The sequence below is a fragment of the Vigna unguiculata genome, chromosome 3 (assembly GCF_037176805.1).
Source record: "Vigna unguiculata cultivar grain cowpea cultivar isolate G323 ecotype 2 chromosome 3, ASM3717680v1, whole genome shotgun sequence".
Lineage (NCBI taxonomy): Eukaryota > Viridiplantae > Streptophyta > Magnoliopsida > Fabales > Fabaceae > Vigna > Vigna unguiculata.
The window spans coordinates 58,823,524-58,843,554 of record NC_140794.1 but is presented as its reverse complement, the minus strand read 5'-3'; the positions used below and the strand labels follow the sequence as shown (position 1 = coordinate 58,843,554).

General features: G+C 35.6%; 1 protein-coding gene across 7 annotated transcripts; it reads left to right on the top strand.

Annotated features, from left to right (window-relative positions):
• Positions 1–1,598: 1,598 nt before the first annotated feature.
• Positions 1,599–19,588, top strand: LOC114178199 (actin binding protein). Of its 7 annotated transcripts, none has more exons than XR_014993946.1 (19): positions 1,599–1,878; positions 2,019–2,297; positions 2,386–2,434; positions 2,974–3,677; positions 3,758–3,979; positions 4,057–7,010; positions 7,128–7,254; positions 7,391–7,462; positions 7,785–7,883; positions 8,697–8,738; positions 12,510–12,590; positions 12,683–12,733; positions 12,811–12,892; positions 13,085–13,179; positions 13,254–13,325; positions 15,925–16,058; positions 17,352–17,420; positions 17,502–17,568; positions 18,680–18,912. XR_014993946.1 is itself a non-coding variant. In XM_085671423.1 (19 exons), the coding sequence occupies exons 1-19, from the start codon at positions 1,621–1,623 to the stop codon at positions 18,835–18,837; spliced, it is 5,598 nt and encodes a 1,865-aa protein (XP_085527549.1). In that variant the 5' UTR covers positions 1,599–1,620; the 3' UTR covers positions 18,838–19,588. The 7 variants fall into 7 exon arrangements, 2 of the variants coding, with proteins under 2 accessions (XP_085527549.1, XP_085527551.1); XM_085671423.1 differs by having other exon boundaries at positions 15,925–16,041; positions 18,680–19,588; XM_085671425.1 differs by lacking the exons at positions 1,599–1,878; positions 2,386–2,434 and having other exon boundaries at positions 2,095–2,297; positions 15,925–16,041; positions 18,680–19,588.
• The last annotated feature ends 443 nt before the right edge of the window (positions 19,589–20,031 follow it).

Here is a 20,031-nt window from a genome sequence, read left to right as displayed (position 1 = left end):
ACCACAAAACAATACCATGGACTTACTTTTTTCTTTCTTTTTGTCAAAACCATTTCCGTAATCTATCTTCAATCAAATCACCAACTTCAATCTAAATTACCTCTAATCAAAATCTATAATAGAATATAACTTTCCCTACCTTGATTTTTCTAGGACAAAATTAGATTTGGAAGGAAATACCGAAGCATAATTCCATTGGAGTGCTCTCTTCAAGTCCAAGACAAGTATAAATGTTTTGTAAAAAAATAAAAAATAAATGCAAACATTAATATTGTTAATATAAGAGATAAAAATTTTATTTTAAAACAATAAAAAATATGAATGACATTTGAAGGAAAATTGAATGAAGCCATTTAATATTCATCCATAAAAAAATATTTAGTTTTTATAATTTTAAATTTCATTTTTCTAAAATTTTTATCTTTAATAAAATTTTAGTCAATACATTATTTTTAGATTAAATAATAGAAACAACTGACATTTCATTAAAAGTATAAAGATAGCAGATGTCGTTTTATTAAAAATATAACGAAGTGAGAGTTTTTTAAGAGCTAAAAGTGGTGTTATTGTTATTTTTTATTTTTTTATAAATTTAAGGGACATTCAATGCTTTTTAAAGATATACATATTTACTATGCAAGTATTTTGCCTTTTTGGAGATATAAAAGTATACGAAATCAGTGCTAAGTGGATAACGAAAGCTGTCTCATACATAAGTGGAGATGTTATTTTTTAAGTAATTTTAAAATTTTGAGAAAAAAAATTAAAAAACAATAATTAATTAAAAATGACACTTAAAATTATAAAAAAAAATTGTCAAAAAATTTAGTAGTCAAAAAATTATTTTTTCATACATATACGATGTTGTTTATTTTATATTGATATTATTGACATTAAATATAAGCTGAGTTAATTAGTGTGAGAATTTATCTACTAGTTAAGGGATCCGACTATGATTAGGTTAATCCAAATGAACCAAAATCAAAACGATATATAATCTAAATTGTTGTTCGGATAGATTTGTATGTATTAATTAATCCCTAATTGTGAATCTAAGTGAAATTGTTAGAGTAATGATTTTTTTCTAAGTTCAAGATTTTAATTGTATATATAAAATTTTTAACGAGTAATAAAGAGTCTTGAATTTCAAGTTATATTTTAATTGTTCCAATTTGATAACATTTTTTAGAACATTACATTGTAGTTATATTATTTATCTTAACATTAATTAATATATATATATATATATATATATATATATATATATATTCAAATAATTTAACAATATACAATACATTTGTTTAATTAATTTCTATTAAATGTTCTTTTTATATATATATATACATATATTAAAGAGTTTAGTTTTCCATTATTGATTATTTTTATGATATTAATGAATAAGAAATTATATGAAATTTACATAATTATCAGTACAAAAAAGTTAATAAAAATATGAATGAAATAATAAGAGGTTAAAAATTAGATTGAAACGTAGAAGAAAACTACGTTAAAAAGTGAACTGTTAAATTTTGGATGTGTTGGAGTTAAAGATGTCGAAGTAAGGTGCCACGTCAGCAACCACGTAGACAAGGGTGGCATCAAGCCCAGCTTGGGCAAAATATGTTGTCTGTATGCAGTTGCAGAGAGACGCAACATAACACAACACAACACACAGGCAAAGAGAGAGAAGGAGAAAGAGAAAGAGAAAGAGAGACGGGTCTAACTTCCAACGAGTGTTCATATTCTTCTTTTCAGTTCACTACGCTTCCTTCTTCCCTTTCCCTCTTCTCCGTTACCCCTTCCCCCATTCACATTGTAATCACATTTTCTCACCCCGCTTTACCAAAAAAAGAGAAAGAAAGAAGAAACAAGATAAAGGTTTATTACCTTTTTTGCATTCCACTTCTACTTCACTTCAATTTTTCTTCTACCCCTCTATCCCCTTCAATTCGGTTTTTTTAATTTATTATTTTCATTTTAGAATTCAATTCTTTGACTATTGTTTTTCTTCAATTCAGCTTTCCATTGGATCACGTCACCCACCTTTGCTTTTGCTCTCTTCTGCCTCTAAATTGAGCATTTCCGACTTCTATTGTCCTCTGATCGAATTGGGTATTTGCAAGATCTGCGGCTTCAATTGTTGGGGGCAAAAAGTTTTGATCTTGGTGGTGGACCAACCCAATTACCGGTTTGGATCCGATCGGGGTAGAAACAGCGCCATCAGATGGCGCTGTTCAGAAGGTTCTTCTACCGGAAGCCGCCGGATCGGCTTCTGGAGATTTCCGAGAGAGTTTATGGTTTGCTTTCTCTCCATTTCCCTCTGGTTTTTACTTTCCCCATTTTCTATTTCTTCATTGATTGTTCTGTTTTCTCTGCACAATTCAGCTCATGAATGCACCGGAAGCGTTCATCCGTTACTTTTTCAACTCTCCAAGTTAAGGGGCAGCTGATTTTGTAGCTTTTAGGACTCGTTTTAATGTTTAGAAGCTAATTTAGTTAAATTTCATTAATGTCATTTCAAACCAATGCCTTCGGTGGAGCTACAACAGGGTGGACCTTTTTTTTTTTTTTTTTTTTTTAATTTGGACTTCTTAGTTTCCTCTCTTGCTTTATTGTAGGACACTAATTACTCTGGAGAAGTAAAAATAAAGCATTATGTGATTCATGGTGGTCAGTTATCAATTAGGTTGCTGTTTGATGAGCTCTGGAAGATTTTAAACTGAGGCCATTTAGTGTGTCCTTTAAGACATTTTTTTATGGCTTGCAACAATTCCCTTTTTTTTTCCTTGTTGCAAAGATGTATACTGGCAAAATGAAACAGTGTTCTCTGTTAAGAAATTCTTTCTTCTTTGCTTATTGCCTTTGGGTTTTCTAACTTGATATTGAAATGAAAACATGATTTTTAAAGTTGTAAATAAGTACCCTAGTTACCGAATTGGTAGTATCTGACTATTCCATACCCATTTTTTGCAGTTTTTGATTGTTGCTTCTCCCCGGATGTCTTGGAAGAAGATGAATATAGAGTTTATATGGGGGGGATTGTGGCTCAGCTACAGGATTACTTTCCAGATGCTTCTTTCATGGTATTCAACTTCAGAGAAGGGGAGAGACGCGGCCAAATCTCAGACATACTTTCTCAGTATGACATGACAGTTATGGAGTACCCTCGGCAGTATGAGGGTTGTCCTGTTCTGCCGTTAGAGATGATCCATCACTTCCTTCGATCAAGTGAAAGCTGGTTGTCTCTGGAGGGGCAACAAAATGTGCTTTTGATGCATTGTGAAAGGGGAGGTTGGCCCGTGCTGGCATTTATGCTAGCAGGTCTTCTGTTATACCGGAAACAGTACAGCGGGGAGCAAAAGACTCTTGAAATGGTCTACAAGCAAGCTCCAAAAGAACTACTACACATTTTGTGTCCTTTGAATCCACAAGCTTCCCATTTAAGATATCTTCAGTATATTTCCAGGAGAAGTTTGGGCGCTGAATGGCCACCATCGGAAACACCCTTATTTTTGGATTGTCTGATTCTTAGAGTCCTTCCAATATTTGACGATGGAAAAGGTTGCAGGCCCGTTGTACGTGTTTATGGTCAAGACCCTTCAATTTCTGCCACTAGAAGTTCAAAGCTTCTTTTTTCAACTTCACAATCCAAAAAACATGTTCGCCACTACCTACAGGTGCCATATAAATTTCCACTATTGATACTGAATTGTGAATTGATTAGATAGAGCGTCCTCTTATTAAATTTTAATCACAGGCAGAGTGTATGCTCGTGAAAATTGACTTGCGTTGTCGTGTTCAAGGGGATGTGGTTCTTGAGTGCATACATTTAAGTGATGATTTTGTTCGTGAGGAATTGATGTTTAGAGTTATGTTTCATACTGCATTTGTGCGGTCAAATATTTTGATGCTGAACCGTGATGAAATTGATATTTTGTGGGAGGCAAAGGACCTATTTCCCAAGGACTTCAAAGCAGAGGTAAGTTATTGTTATTCTTCCACAAAGGCCATTTTCTGGAGCTGTAGGAGTTGAACACGTACTCATATCTGTATCAGGTGCTTTTTTTGGACGCTGATGCTGTTATACCTGATCTAACCACAGTCACGGTGAGTGAAGATGCAAATGAGATTGAGAGTGCTGAGACAGAAAGTGCTTCACCTGATGAGTTCTATGAAGTAGAAGAGATCTTCAGCAGTGTAATTGATGCACAAGAAGGTAAGACAGAGTATTATTCTCAGGCTTTCCATGAAAATGCTGTGAATGATGAAACTCATAAAGAGGTCTGGAGGCATAAGTCTGATCCTAATAATTTTGAGGATTGTCCACCAGATGACAAGATCACCAAGCAGGTTTACAAGATGGATCCTGGTATCAATACTGTGAAAGACATCTCTATTGATGATGCTCACTATAACTATAAATTTGATGGGAGCGTAGATTCAGACCCTCATGCAGTGAAGGACATTGCTGTGGATGATGGAGAAATTAAGTCACCTTCCACTGCAGTTGTTTCTGATATGATGAAACCTCCTCTGGAAACAAAGGAAGTTACCATGCATGTGCAACAGGAATTTGCAGTCACTGAAAATGAATATGATGAAGATAAGGAGGTAACAGAGAAGGAGCCAGACTCCAAGGCTGGGAACCAGATGCCTGATTTGGCTGAACAAAAATATGGGAAAGTACTTCCATCTACTGCCAAGAAACAACCTCCATCCAACTCGAAGCCAGTTGGAGATACAGTTGCAGCAAAGCAAAAGACTAAACAGCAAGAAACCCATGGTTTTCAGGCAAAACAAGCTAAGCCAAATGCAGTAACTAGATGGATTCCTTCTAACAAGGGTTCTTATACAAATTCAATGCACGTCTATTATCCACCATCAAGGAATAATAGTGCACCAGCTGCACTGATAAATTTGTCTTCCACAAAAGAGAAAATGGAAGATGCCAAAACAAGATCCTTATCTGCTCCTGTTGTTTCTGCAGTTGTTGCTTCTATTGACAAAACAAATGACCTAAAAAGCCGGAAGGTGGCCTCTTCAAAATCTTCTGGCTATATAGCAGCAGAAATAGATGAAAAAGGTCTACCATCACCATTGTCATCAATTAAAGAGACATCTTTTCAGTCAGATACTCCAGCGCAAGAGCAGAGCTCAGAACAACTGCTACATCCTTCCTCACCTCCTCCCCTTCCCCCTCCAGCTCACAGTAGAGTCTCTTCTCAAGTTTTTGAATCCTCATCATTAAAGGACGGTGTATCAGCTCAAGGCTCTCCATCTCCTGTAGTATCACCATCTTCTTTGGGTGGGAAAGGGCCCCTCATGCCACCACCACCACCACCTCCTCCACCACCACCATTTCAACCTTCAACTTTAACAACATTTATGAGACCACCTGAAACTTCTCTTCCTTTCTCTCCACCCCCACCACCACCCCCGCCCCCCTTTTTTGGGGAAAATGTAGGGAGCTTAGTACCTTTCCCATCCCCTAGGAAATCTGTGGCTTCATCAATAGTTGAAGAGACTAGTGTATCTTTAACACTTCCTACAACCCCTCTTCCATTTGCAAGCATCGATGTTACACTGGATGTTTCTCAAGTGGTTACTGCAGTGATCCCTTCACAGCCTCCTCCACCGCCACCACCTCCAAGGTATGAAGTTTCATCCATTCCTCCTTTGACACCATTAGCATCACCTCTTCCAAAGAATGAAATTCCGTCGGTTCCCCCTCCTCCCATGTTTCCTACAGCTTCAACAAATAGGGCTCCACCTCCTCCACCTCCTCCACCCCCTCCTCCCCCAACACCCCCATTTGCATCATATAAAGGTTCACCTCCACCAGCAACCCCACCTCCAACTCAACCCCTTTCTCCGCCTCCCCCTCCCCCTCCCCCTCCCCTAGCCAATTCACATATATATTCAGCTACACCACCTATACCTCCCCCTCCACCACCTTTAGCTAATTCACACATATATTCAACTTCACCACCTATACCTCCGCCACCACCTCCTCCTCCTTTTGGTACAACTTCATTACCTCCCTCTCCACCTCCTTTCAATAGTCCTCCTCCACCACCACCACCACCTCCTTTTAGTCAAGCTCCACCACCACCACCTCCACCCACACCTCCTCCTCTATCAAGTGTGGCCCCGCCTCCACCTCCTCCAATGTATAAAGCCGCACCTCCCCCGCCACCACCTCTTCCTCCATCAAATGGAGCCCCACCTCCTCCACCACCACCTCTTCCTCCATCAAATGGAGCCCCACCTCCACCGCCACCTCCACCACCTCTTCCTCCATCAAGTGGAGCCCCACCACCCCCTCCACCTCCAATGTATGGAGCACCACCTCCACCACCACCTCCACCGATGTATGGCACACCACCTCCACCACCTCCTCCTCCAGGCGGTCAAGGACCACCTCCCCCACCTCCTCCTCCAGGCGGTCAAGGACCACCTCCCCCACCTCCTCCAATGTATGGAGCACCACCTCCTCCACCTCCTCCAATGTATGGAGCACCACCTCCTCCACCTCCTCCCATGTATGGAACACCCGCTCCTCCACCCCCTCCATCGTATGGAGCACCACCACCTCCTGGTGGTCGAGGACCACCTCCTCCTCCTCCCCCAATGTTTGGAGCACCACCTCCACCTCCTGGTGGTAGAGGACCACCTCCTCCTCCCCCCCCAATGTTTGGAGCACCACCTCCACCTCCTGGTGGTAGAGGACCACCTCCTCCACCTCCTCCTGGTGGTCGAGGTCCTCCACCTCCCCCAGGTGTTCCTGGTGCTCCTGCACCTCCTGGGGGTGGACCTCCGCCACCTCCGCCATTTGGTGCAAAAGGTGCAAATGCTGGAGTTGATCCAAGAGGGGGAGGACGTGGGATTGGGCGCCCTACAGGGCCTGCAGCCCGTAAATCCTCTTTAAAGCCTTTACATTGGAGCAAGGTTACAAGGGCACTACAAGGAAGTTTATGGGAAGAATTACAAAGACATGGAGAACCACAAATGTAATGTGTCTTTTCTACTGTTGAACATGTTTGCCTTTTCAATTATGTATAATTGTATGATTTTCTCTATCTTATTTATCTCCCTATATTTTGTTATGACTGGTTTTATGTTCTTAGTGCACCAGAGTTCGATTTTTCAGAGCTAGAGAAGCTTTTCTCCTTAAATGTTCCAAAACCTGCTGATGCTGGAAAATCTGGAGGGAAGGGCAAATCTGCTGGATCTAAAACTGACAGAGTCACCTTGGTATTATTCTACACACAAACATGAATATTTCAAAACTTGATTTTTGATATAAACCTTAAAGCTATCATTGAATTGATTTTCATTTGATTCCCTGTTAACCTGTCAATAACTTGTGTGTTTGTATTATTGATTTTAGGTTGATCTAAGGAGGGCTAATAATACTGAAATTATGCTCACTAAGGTTAAGATGCCACTTCCCGATATGATGGTAAGCTGATACTTTGATGTGGGAATATTTTTACAATCATCTAGGAATAGTTATTTAAGATAAGTATTTTTCTTTTTTTTTATGAAAAGAACTGTTTTTTCTTTTTCATGAAGCACTATGGTGAACTAATTCTTTTTTGCTTTCATTAAGACTGGTTCTTAAAATATGTGGAAGATGAATATTAGTACTGAACTGCTGATAGTAGATAAACAATCTTTTGGACTCCATATCTGCTTCAAACTTTTCTAACTTCTAAATCTCAACCTGTATCTATCAGTGGTAGGTATTATCTTTTATAACACATTCTGACGGGATATTTCAGGCTGCAGTACTGGCTTTGGACGAGTCAGTATTAGATGTTGATCAAGTGGAAAATCTTATTAAGTTTTGTCCTACAAAAGAGGAGATGGATCTTATAAAGGTGAAGTTTAATAAATTTATCCCTCCTTACATCTTGTTTTAATAATCAAGGGTTCGTTTAGGGTGGTTCTGAGTTATAAATTTCAAAAGGTTTTAGAAACTACAACCATTTTAGTTGTAAAAATTAGTTTTTAGTTTTGAAAATTAGTATCTTTTTTCTAATTTCTAGTTTCAAAATAAATTAGATTAAAACTTCCCTATTTGGTTAAAATTAGTTTAAAGATATGTTTTAGCCTTGACCATGTTAGAAGTGGTAGTAAAAATAACAATAGTGGTGGAAGTAGTAGTGTTATTATTGATGGTTGTCGAAGTAATAACAACATTCATAATGGTGGTGCATGTAGAGGTGGTAGTGATGTTTGTGACAGTAAAAGTGGTGACAACAATGTTAATAGTGATGATGCTGATGGTGGTGGTGGTGGTGGTGGCAGTTTAGGTAGTAATGGTGGTAGGAGTAGAGACAATGGTGGTAGCAATGATGGTGGTGATAAAGGTGGTGCAAGTGGCTGTGATGATGATGGGAAGGACCATAGTCAAAGCTACTGAGATGTGGTTTTCTAAAACTGAAAACTAAATTCATAAATATTTTTGTTTTTGGTTTTGAAAATGAGTTAAAAGCCATTTCAAATTCATTTTTGTAAAACATGCTTTGTTTTGATTTTGAAATTGCATCTTTAAACAAAAAGCTGAAAACTTGCAACCCTGCCGAACGTACCCTAAAGTTTCTATTTTGTGGTATCTTCTATTACTTTGTTCCTTTTGCTTTGATTTGTTTGATTTCCAATTTTGATTCCTTTTGTTTATGGTTGTTTAGGGATACACCGGTGACAAGGAACTTTTGGGGAAGTGTGAACAGGTGTGCAATAGTTTATTTCAGTCATAACAATATATATGTTGGTTATGAGCAGAGATCGTGGGTAATAGAATTATACATGCTTCCTTTTACTGTTATATGTATTTGACTCATGCCATGTGGTATCGTCAGGTTTCATGAACGGTGAATGAGCTATTTGAAAGTAAAATTTCCTTTAGAATATTGGTGATGGGATGAAATTCTCACAATTTAAGTTTAGGGAAAAATTAAACTTGTAATATTGATAAAACTATCTAGTATTAGCCAGTTTGTTTGGCCAGTATTGTCTGCAACAAAATCTGAGAGGGAGGTGGGAGGAATGATTGCATAAAAGAATTGATGTGTAGTCTATTCAAATTTAGTAATTGCAGGACTCTTGGTATAAATAGTCAAATCTTGAGATTAAAGCACTACAAAACAATTAAATTCGCCGGCAAGGATTTGAATGTCAATGTCAATTTCTTTACTGATTCTCTTTCGATTCTTGGATGTTTTGAATTATTTTTTTGGGTTAAAGATGAACCTTTCAGAAAGTGCTTTTTATTGTGCTTTTACATAGATTTTTAGATTTTAGCCATGTCTTTTTCTTTTTTGTTGTGTCGCCAAATTCTGACAGTCCTTCACCTATTTTATGAATTTTTCATTCCATTTATGAATTTGTCATCAAAAAGATTTTCAAGTGGTTCAAATGTTGGAGGGGTGCTTCCTTTATTGAGTGGTTGTACTTATATTTTGGAACTCAATTACCTTTATAATAACAGCCTTATCCTTCTAGGTAAGGTTAACTGCGTGGACCACAAGATGCCCATTTAGCACGGATAAAAACAAAATTTCAGAAATATTATTACCTTGAGATCTCCCTTGACTACTTCCCCCCATATCTTTTCTGGTCTTCCTCTCCTTTGCACAATACACATCCATTTTAATTCTCTTTTTTTCTAATCCGACCTTTCTCACATGTGTCCCTTTAAAGCATAACATTGACCGCCATATGGTATAGCTGGATAGCATCCACTGTATTATCTATTTCTTTTGCATTCCGTGGTAGTTGCTTATAGGATTGAGAAGATTATGAAGGATTTTCTTTGGTTTGTGATTAATGGGTTTATCATAAGATTGATTGGTAGAACACCAGTTGTAAATTTTGGAATGAGTCTAATGACTAGCTTTTAAAGTCTTATGACTAGCACTGAAATGTATTTAACTTTTGAATCAGATCTTGCAAGCAAGTGCCTTGAGAAAATCAGATCCTATAAAGTCTTGGAGGTTGAATCATTGGTTCTGATCTGACCCACCTGTATTGTTCATTTGTGCACTGTTAATAACAGCTGTCATCATTTACCCCCGAACTATTCACTATTCATTACTGGTCACATGTCTTTGTTCATCAAGGGGCCAAAATTATTTCTCTCGATTGTTTAAATAAGGAAAAATATCATAAGTTTTTTTATTTTTTTAAGAACAAAAGCAAAGAAGCTATACAAAAAATTATTAGTTTCTACGCCAACTAGTTTGACATCCCGAATTATTTTGTCATTTGCAGCATACTTAAATTCACATATCATAAAGAATATAAAAAATACAAATCGAATGGGGGACTATACCAAAACCTACTCAAGAAACATAACTAGGTAGATTCAGTCTATTCCTACAGAAATCAAACTAAATAAAATTAGGAATAAAATCCCATCACCTAGTACATCTGTGTGTCACCCCAAAATAAACGAGTTTGTCAGACACATGAAATCTCGTACCCTTAAGCTTCTGATGATTGGAGAAAACTTGCATCACCAACATAGAATCACATTCTAGCCGTAGGCTATGGTATTTTTTCTCAGCTGCTATTCCAACAGTACGAGTAACACCAAAAATTTCTGCATATATAGCTGTTTTCACAGTAGCATAGTTAGTAAAATATCCAAGAGAAGTAGCAGATTTATCCCTAAACAACCCCCTACACGCAGCAAGACCAGGTGCGCCATGAGCAGCACCATCAATATTGCACGTCATACAATGACAAGGAGGAGATAACCAAAAAACAGGAATGATCGAAGGAACAATACCCTACTAAATAGAGATACAAAGATTCTCGAGAGTACTGAACTCTGTAATATTAAACATCTCAGAAGAAGGGCATAGATTACCAACATGGTGCTTGTTTTGTTTTTTCTCTTTCCTTTTAGGTTGATCTCCCTTTGTCAACTTGCTCTCTAAATTGTATAGTAACCTTTGGTGTTGATTCTTTTACTATGCCAAAACCTGGTCTAGGATGAGTAATTGGTGTAGGGCAAGAATCATGTGGTTTTTATTACCTTTAATCAAATACTTCTATAACTTGAATTACAACTCTCCAAACCTTCTTTATGAACTATTAGGTCTCCCAAGTTTGTCAAGAATGAAGCAAATGGTTTGGAATCGTGTAAAGATAACTTTGAATTGAGTCATGTCAGTTGGTCAATATGTCCATTCTTCCTTCCAAAGCTAGTTTAAGGATGTGTTGTTTTTCCTTTATTAATTATCTATTCAAATGTACAGGGAACTAGTTGTGTCTTTCTTTAGTTTTTCTTATATTTTGTTACTTTTATTGAAGAATTCTCCAATGGCACTTGGGTTATTCTTCATGAAAGAGTGTTGTATAATTTTTAACTTGCCTTTAGTTGATGTGAGACTTGAGTTTTTCCAAATAGATATAAACAAATGTTTATCTTCATAGAGAACTTGAAGAATTTTACATGAAACAACCTCCCATACTCGTTACTCAGGATAGTTTGGATTATTTAACAAACTACAAAGATCTTTCTATGGGCTTAAACAATCCAAGTTTTATCGTGCAAAATGAAGTGAAGTAGTCTTTTATTTTCATACTTATTCAAATAAAAGTGTTTATTTGGTGATAAGAGCTGATCATTGTTCTGAAATTGGTTCTCATTTGTTCTTGCATTTCTTTGTAGCCAGTAATGTGTTCTGTTTTATTTTGGTGGAGATTGGGTTCCCTGAAGATCTTTGACCAATTATTGTGTGTTAAGTTTAGAGTATTTGGCTCTAGGGTTTTTCATATTTTGGTTGGGATGAAATACTAGAATCTTTAATGGTTGGCAATTGTTTGTCATGAACCTTTGCATAGGATCAGGTCATGGGAGACTTTTTCTTGCAATCTTTTCGTTAAAGGGGAAGGCACACTTGTCTTTTACAAAGCTCCTCCTAAACTAATTCAAGTTTCTTTTACAAATTATTTCTCATTGATAATATTCTACTCGAGCCTGCCCTTTTAATAGGTTACGGAGATATCTTTAATTAATAGGATTGTGTTATATCTAACAATTGTCCTAATTGATAACATAAAAAATGAAGTATCCTCGCAAGTAACAATTATCCTACTAAAAATATTAATGTAAAGGACATGAAATCTGATTCTGATACGAAAATCTCATCAAGATCTGGGAAGATAAAGAAACAATAAATGGAATTAAATAAATATTTAAATAGAAAGACATGATGATCCTAATCTGTGGTCCACATCCAATAGAAAAGAAAATGTTAGTAAGCAGTTTGGTTTATTAAAAAGTCAATGTATATAAATTCAAAATTTATTTATGTAATGAAATGACAGTTTGTTGATGCTGCCTTGTTTTTTGTGTTAGAAAAGTGATTTTTGGGAAGTAAATAAATTCTTTTGGAGATTTTTTTTCCATTTAAGTTCCTATTGTATATTATATATTATTTATGTATATTATATATTATATATTACATATAATATATTTTGTGATGTTTCAGTTTTTTATAGAGTTGATGAAGGTGCCAAGGGTGGAGTCAAAATTAAGAGTATTTGCCTTCAAGATTCAGTTTGGCGCCCAGGTCTGATGATTTCTGTAATATATTTTTGACTTCTGAATGTTCAGTGAATTTGGCCTTTTCCCTTCCGATATCATACTTTGCACGTTATGCAGCTTACGGAATTTAAGAAGAGTTTAAACACTGTTAACTCTGCCTGTGAAGAGGTACTTTACATTTCCTACCGATGAATGTTGTTTTGTTTGAGTTTCTTTGACTATATGCACTTTTTTCTTGGTAACAGGTCCGACATTCTGCTAAACTGAAGGAGATAATGAAGAAAATACTCTATTTGGGTAATACATTGAATCAAGGAACAGCAAGGGGTAAGTCTGTAAGTTTTTTATACTAAAGGCAATTTCATTGTCATTATTTGTTGCTGGATGTACTGACAGAAGGTGCCAAAATCTATTTGTTAGCAGTCAATGGTTTACACGATTCTGTTTGATCTTATTATCTAGTGTAGAATGTCCAGTTTATGGATAAGCATTAATATAAAATGATTTCTTTTTTTCCAGGATCTGCAGTTGGATTCAAGTTAGATAGCCTTTTAAAGCTCACTGACACTCGTGCTTCTAACAGTAAAATGACACTGATGCATTATCTCTGCAAGGTATAAGTGTCAATTGCAACAAATGAAGATATTATTTGGTTGCTAACCTTTTTTCCTCCTCTATTTGGCACTAGGTCCTAGCTGAAAAGTCACCCAAACTCCTTGATTTCCACCTAGACCTTGTTAGCCTGGAAGATTCCACTAAGGTGATGATCAATTTGTTAGCATTACTTTCCCGATTTGTTGGTTTAGTTTCACTTTTCCCCATTATTTGTAAAAGTGAGCACATTCCTTCTAGCTTTTATAAATAAGTTTATAACTCCAATAGGCTTGGTTTTGGAGGCTGGTGAGCTAGGAAGTGACTAAAAAAACAATTTACCTCCTTGAATCAGCATGTATGTGTGTGTGTGTAAAAGAAACCACTGAGAACATGAATGAATCTTAGAAATCCAAGTGAGTTTGAGTCCCACATTAATAAGAAATAAGAAAGTTGAACAACATACAAGGAAGAAGACCCACAAATTCATTGCCTTAAGGTTAAGTAAGAGATGATGTCATAATCTCTTATATGGGTTACTCACAGCTCATTAATATCGAATATCTCTAGTGAATCCTTTCTTGAAAGACCCAATTGGTTATTAGAATCTATGGTTCATCTTGGTGATGGATTCAGAGAGTCAGTGAAGAATCCTAGGTTTGTGGATTCTTTATATCCGAAGTCTTCATAGCAGGTGTTTAAGGTAAGATGACCAATTAAGATAAACAACAATACAAGTAAAGGTTAGAATTGAGGGGGAGTGTGCTAACATAGAAGGGACTCACTTGAGGGGTAGATTGTTAGGAATCTATGTGAGTTTAAATCCATCATTTAGTAAAAATGAGAAAGTTGAACAAGTAAGGAAAAAGATCCACAAATCCATTGTCTTGAGGTTCTGGACAAGAGGTAGTGCTATAATCTCTTATATAGGTTGATCACACTTCATTGATATCGAATCTCCCTTGAAAGACCCAACATCAACATGTGTCTGATTGTTCCAGCCAAACCAAGGTCTTGAGTTTGAGGAGGTGGAGCATATTGGCCCCTATTGCTCCTGATGCATTCATCACAAAGCACATGGATGTTGTGGCTATCACAACACCACTCACAAGGTAAATTGTGTAAAATTGTGATGTTGTGGTGTAAAATTGCACCATCGACAAACAAGGCTATGTGACCTTCTATGTCCCTGGGCATGGCTGTGGCATTTGTTGTCATTGAGCATGACACCACTACATTCGCTGTTGACAATATTGCAACCTGCCACTCCTTTGCATTCTGTTGTCTGTTTGGGCCAAACCTAGCTAATAGCAATTGACTATGATGCAGTGATTCCATACATGTATCAGATATGATGTGTATCCAATACAGCCATACAATTATTCTAAAATAACATTATATAATGCATGCAATATACATATTTAAAAGTGTTAAAGTTTATAGAACATAAATATATAACTGCAATTGTGCAAATCTAAAAACCAAATTTAGACATTGCTGAATTAAAAAATATAAGTGGTTATCATTGTAAGTTACTTTCTAGCATTTACATATTGGAGTACCGCTATCAATCTCATTACTTTTTGAAATTGTTCATAAAGAGAACAATTCCCTCTTTGGTTTACGAAGAGACTGTTTCTAGATCACACATTTGTATGTTTCTTGTAGTTTTATTGGATATAAATGCTTTAAAAGCTTCGATACTTCACCAACACTTACCGGTGAAGTATCCAAAAGTATTGCTGTCTAGATACGTGAAACAGATAAAAGTATTGCTGCTTCGTAGGTTTTCATTCTTCATATCATTATGTATCTGTGCAGAGTCATATTGTATCAGTATTAGGTACATATCGATATATATGATGCACATTAAGTATCGGTGTTTTCATAAGCTGCTGAAAGGTTGGGCCAAAACTAGGGTTTTGTGTTTTCTATATCTCTTGCCTGCCTGTTTTGAATTGTTGGCCCCATTTTGAGTCCACAACTCTTTCTTTGTTTTTTATGTAAAAATAACATAATATAATCAACTCATAGTAGTAATGATATAATGAAATTAAAGAATAATAATAAAAATTTAATATAAAATATAAAATTTGTTTCAACATTAATATATAATATAATAAACTAATAAAGCATATTGTGTGATATAATGATTACATAGTTAGAGTGGAAAACTAATTAACGTAATATATAAGATAAATTAAATAATAATAGTATTAAAAAAATTTCTAAACAACATAATAAGAAAATATATATATATATATATATATATATATATTGTTTAATAGCATTTTTATCCAATAATTGAATCAACTCATTGATATGTCTGGTTTCCAACAAACCAGTCCTATTGGCTGGTCCAAACTTTTTTTTTAAACATTTGTTGTGGCTTCTACAAAAAGGAAATTTTCTTTAAATTTCCAAGTGTGCACACACAGAAACCTTAGTGAAATATGCAATTACCTGTAATCACAATCAAGTGAAATATCATTGACGAGCTCACATGTTGATTGATGTTCCTGCAGAATCCCTTTTATTTACTCCGCATCTCTTGGTTTCATTTCTTAATGTGTACAAGGCTTACAAGCTGCTATTTGCTTGATGCAGCAAAAGTAGGATGATTACACCCTTCATTTACTCATGGATCAAAGTTAAAGTTATATTTACATTTATGGATGAAAGAAAAAGCTGTTGCAATGGAACAATTTAACTACCTGTTTTGGGTAATAATATTACAATGTATTGACTGGGCGCACCACTTCTTTCAGATACAATTGAAGTCATTAGCAGAAGAGATGCAGGCAATCGTCAAGGGATTAGAAAAAGTTAAACAAGAATTTGCTGCATGTGCAAATGATGGACCTGTTTCTGCAGTTTTCCATGAGGTGTTAAGAATTTTTATGTCAGTCTCTTGATTCTTCATTATATCAGGATAATGATAATAATAAAAGGGAAAAGTTCAATTTTTAAAGTGAATTCAAAGTAGTGGTTGTTCATGCAATTATGAAAGTTTATGACTGTGCATGGGTTGTTCATGTTAGATGTGAAGATTTGCAGACTCTTGCATATTTTTTCTCATCTTGTTTTGTTCATTGTGTGTGACAGTCTTTTGTTAGATTACTTATCACAGCCATTGATTTTTAGCATCAGATATAAATGTACATTTAATCGTGTTTTACGCTATACAATTTTTGTGCTGACAGTTTGTAATGCTTTTCCTCTTTATTTAAGAGGTAATATTGTTGCTTTGAGGTCCCAAAGTGCTTATTGGTCGCTTATTCTAGAAAAGTAAAATACCTCTGATACAACTTGTAAGGGAATTTATTGTGGATTTAAACAACAGTTTTCAGAAGCTGGCAAATGTTTTTTCCTTTGATTTGTAAGGAAAACAGCTAACAATGGGAACTGACTTTGCCTCAAATATCGAGGGTGATAGCATACCTGGTGTTAGAATTGAACTACAGAAAGCCAGAAGAAGCTCAAAATTCCAAACTTGTATTTTAAAAGGAAACGCAGCTGTTCACTTGGTGTCAAAACAGTTGTGTCCTTCCATGTTTTGGGGTGCAGTTGTTAGGGTGCTTATATGATATTTATTTTATTCAGTTAGAACTTTTTACTCATATGTTTAGGAGTGGCTCATTCCCTGAGCTAGTTTGGATAGGATTGTGTTCTTTGCTTCTTGTTGGTGTTCTGCTCATGGCTATTTCAAACAAGTCACGATTTCTGATATGGAGAGAGAAAGATAAGCTTTGGTGTTTCGGGAATTTTTGTATGCTCATTGTTTCTTGATTTTAATGCTTTTGAAAGTTGTATATAGTTGACATAAACTATATACACGATGAACTTTCCTAATTACACCATGCATTCTATTTCTCAACAATTCCAAATGCTTTTCTTTACCGATTTTCACTTTATTCTATGTCTGAACATTTTGCTTGCCAGCATTGCTACTTGTCAGATTCTTCTTAATTCTATTAGCTCCTTGTTGTGATGAGCAAATTATAAATTTCCAATTGTTGCTTTAGCCTTGAATAAACATTTGTGTCAAGCTGAAGTTAAGTGGAACTTTAATTTTTTTAATCAGTGGCCACATTTTCCTTCATATTTACATGGATGAGTATAATTCTACTTTGTATGGCTTATTATCCACTTTTTATTTTCAGTACCTTTGACTTTTTCTTAATGTTCTGTTCAGAAATTGAAAGAATTTATTGGTGTATCTGAGTCAGAGGTAGCATCTCTAACAAACCTATATGCTATAGTGGTAATATGCTTAACTATCTTCTTTGTACATTACGCACCAATATGAAGAAATATAAAGATTGTATAATTTGCCTATGGACAGGGTAGAAATGCTGATGCACTTGCCCTATATTTTGGTGAGGATCCTGCTCGTTGCCCTTTTGAGCAAGGTAAGTTGGTGACTGACATGGTTATGTTGTTGGTACTATACGAAGGCACTGGTCTTTTTCACTGGTTACTTAGGGTGTGTTTGGTAAACAACTTCATTAAGTGCTTACTAAAATTGTTTATATCATGTAAGAACTTATGAATAAGTCATTTCTGTAGCGGAATGGAAAATAGGCTTAAACTGTTTTCAAATAAGTTGCAAGAATTTTCAGCTATTCTAAAGATCTTATTGATACAAAGCTAAAACAATTCATGATATATCATAAGCTCTCCCAAATATGTAGACAAAATCTTATATCAGATAAATCCAAATAAGCTCTTCCAAACGCATCCTTTTTTCATATGAAATTATAGAGTGTTAACCTGTAATGTTTCTTGTGAAAGTATTCATGACCTGTTGCATTTGTGGTTGAGACAAGTATGTATTTTGTAGAAATTAGGATGTTTTAGAAATGTGATTTTCTTGTCTAGGGTTAAGGAAGCATGCTTGTATTTATTTGTTAATGTTTTCTATCGAGTCTCACATTAACTAGAGTAGAGATATCACAATGTTGTCCAGTTTGACTCGGATAGCAACCTTATGAACTAGTTTCTGGGATGAGGTTAAGCTTAAATCCAAGTTCTAAGATAGTATTAGAGTCTATCCTAGATATATTATTGTGTCACCTTACACTGTAGATGTCTATTCCTAGGCACTAGGGGGAGTTGTTGAATTAACTGCATTTGTTAACACTATAGATGTTCGGTGTTTGGTGTGAGGAAGTGTTCTTATATTCCATATCAATTTGAAATATTAGCAATGTAATCCTTGTAAGGTTGACATAGGCTAAACCCAACTTCTAAGAGTTTCTAATGAAAATGTACTGAACTATTTCAAATCCTTCTGTAAAATGAAAGGTGTGGTAATGAGTTGCTAAAGTAATAGAAATTCCTTTCCTCATTGGATCTATGTGTAAGCACTGCTACAGAACAGAACTAGCTAAATAGAGGGAAAATCTAAATGTAAAGGAGTTCCATCATCCATATGTATTTTCAAACATTACAGAAATACATTCTCGCGTTTTCTGTTATACTCAAGCTAACTTGTAATTGGCGGTGGTTTAACAATTGCAGTTACCACAACCCTGCTAAATTTTATAAGGTTGTTCCGGAAAGCACATGAAGAAAATGGCAAACAAGCAGAGTTAGAGAAGAAGAAAGCTGAGAAAGAGGCTGAAATGGAAAAGGCTAAGGGCGTTAACTTGACAAAAAAGGGTGCAAAAGATAGTTGACGACTGGATTTTCTGCTCCTTTGCATCAAACATCACAGTCTTGCCAAAGAGCAGGAATGTACCCGAGCAAGGGGAGTGCTTCCGAGATCAGTAAAGAAGCCTCTCCCTTTGAATGATGATGATGATGATGATGTGGCAATTTGCCTTTCAAGCTGATACATTGGCTTGGAATGATGAACGCCTGCATCCTGTGGAATTGAACATACAACAGGCTTAGGAGAGTTGATTCTTTGATGGCATGCTGTTCAAATGGGATTTATGTGGCCAACTGATAATTTTTGTGAGAAAACCCTGCAAATTCCCAGATTTAGATGCAGAGTGGATGCTTGCTGTGATTGTATGCGTCCAGTGTATACTGTAAATGTGATGGTTCCAGTCCCTTCTATGTTGGTTGAAGAACAAGTTTTGTAGCAGGGCATGTCTTATGTTATGGCAGTAGAACAGCCATTGGCATGCATATTTTTTGTGGCACCACAGCAGAGGCCTTTTGGATTTGCGAAGCACCATAGTCCAACCCCAACCGTAGTACCTTGACACCTTGTATAAAGCTCTATCCCTCTCCTTTAGGATTCAATTCTTTCTCCTGTAACATAGAAATTAGCTCCCTTTTTCATAGAGATTTTGATAGGTACCCCCTCGAGAAAATGTTGTATAGCTGTCAGGTTAAGAGAGAAAATAGAAATCAGGTCCCTGTATTGTAACCAATATTATTCTTAATTGTGAATCACGAGGCTAATTTTTTAATTGTGAATCATGAATCATATTCAACGAAAAGATTTTGACCAAATGAAATTAGCTTCAAATATGTTGTATAAATTATATATAATGCTCCTTGTAATTATCTTCAAGTGGAAAACGACTTTAAAGTCTGCAAAACAAGATCAGAAGTCATTAATGTGAAACATTTGTTTTAAAATTAAAGAGTATATGCTGTAACAACTTATACTGGCATTTAATTACAAATTTTTTGTATATTGATTATATATGTATATATTAATCGATAGCATAAAAAACTATAGTAATATTTTTTATCTTTGATAAACTCTTAACGTGTATATTAATTAATATTTTTAAAGAACAAAATATAATAATCAAATAATCAAATAGAGTAAATGAAATGAGGATGTGGCAGTTTGAAATCCTTATAATGCGTGTTTAGTTATGCTCTTCCAATTCTTTTTAATTTAACATTAG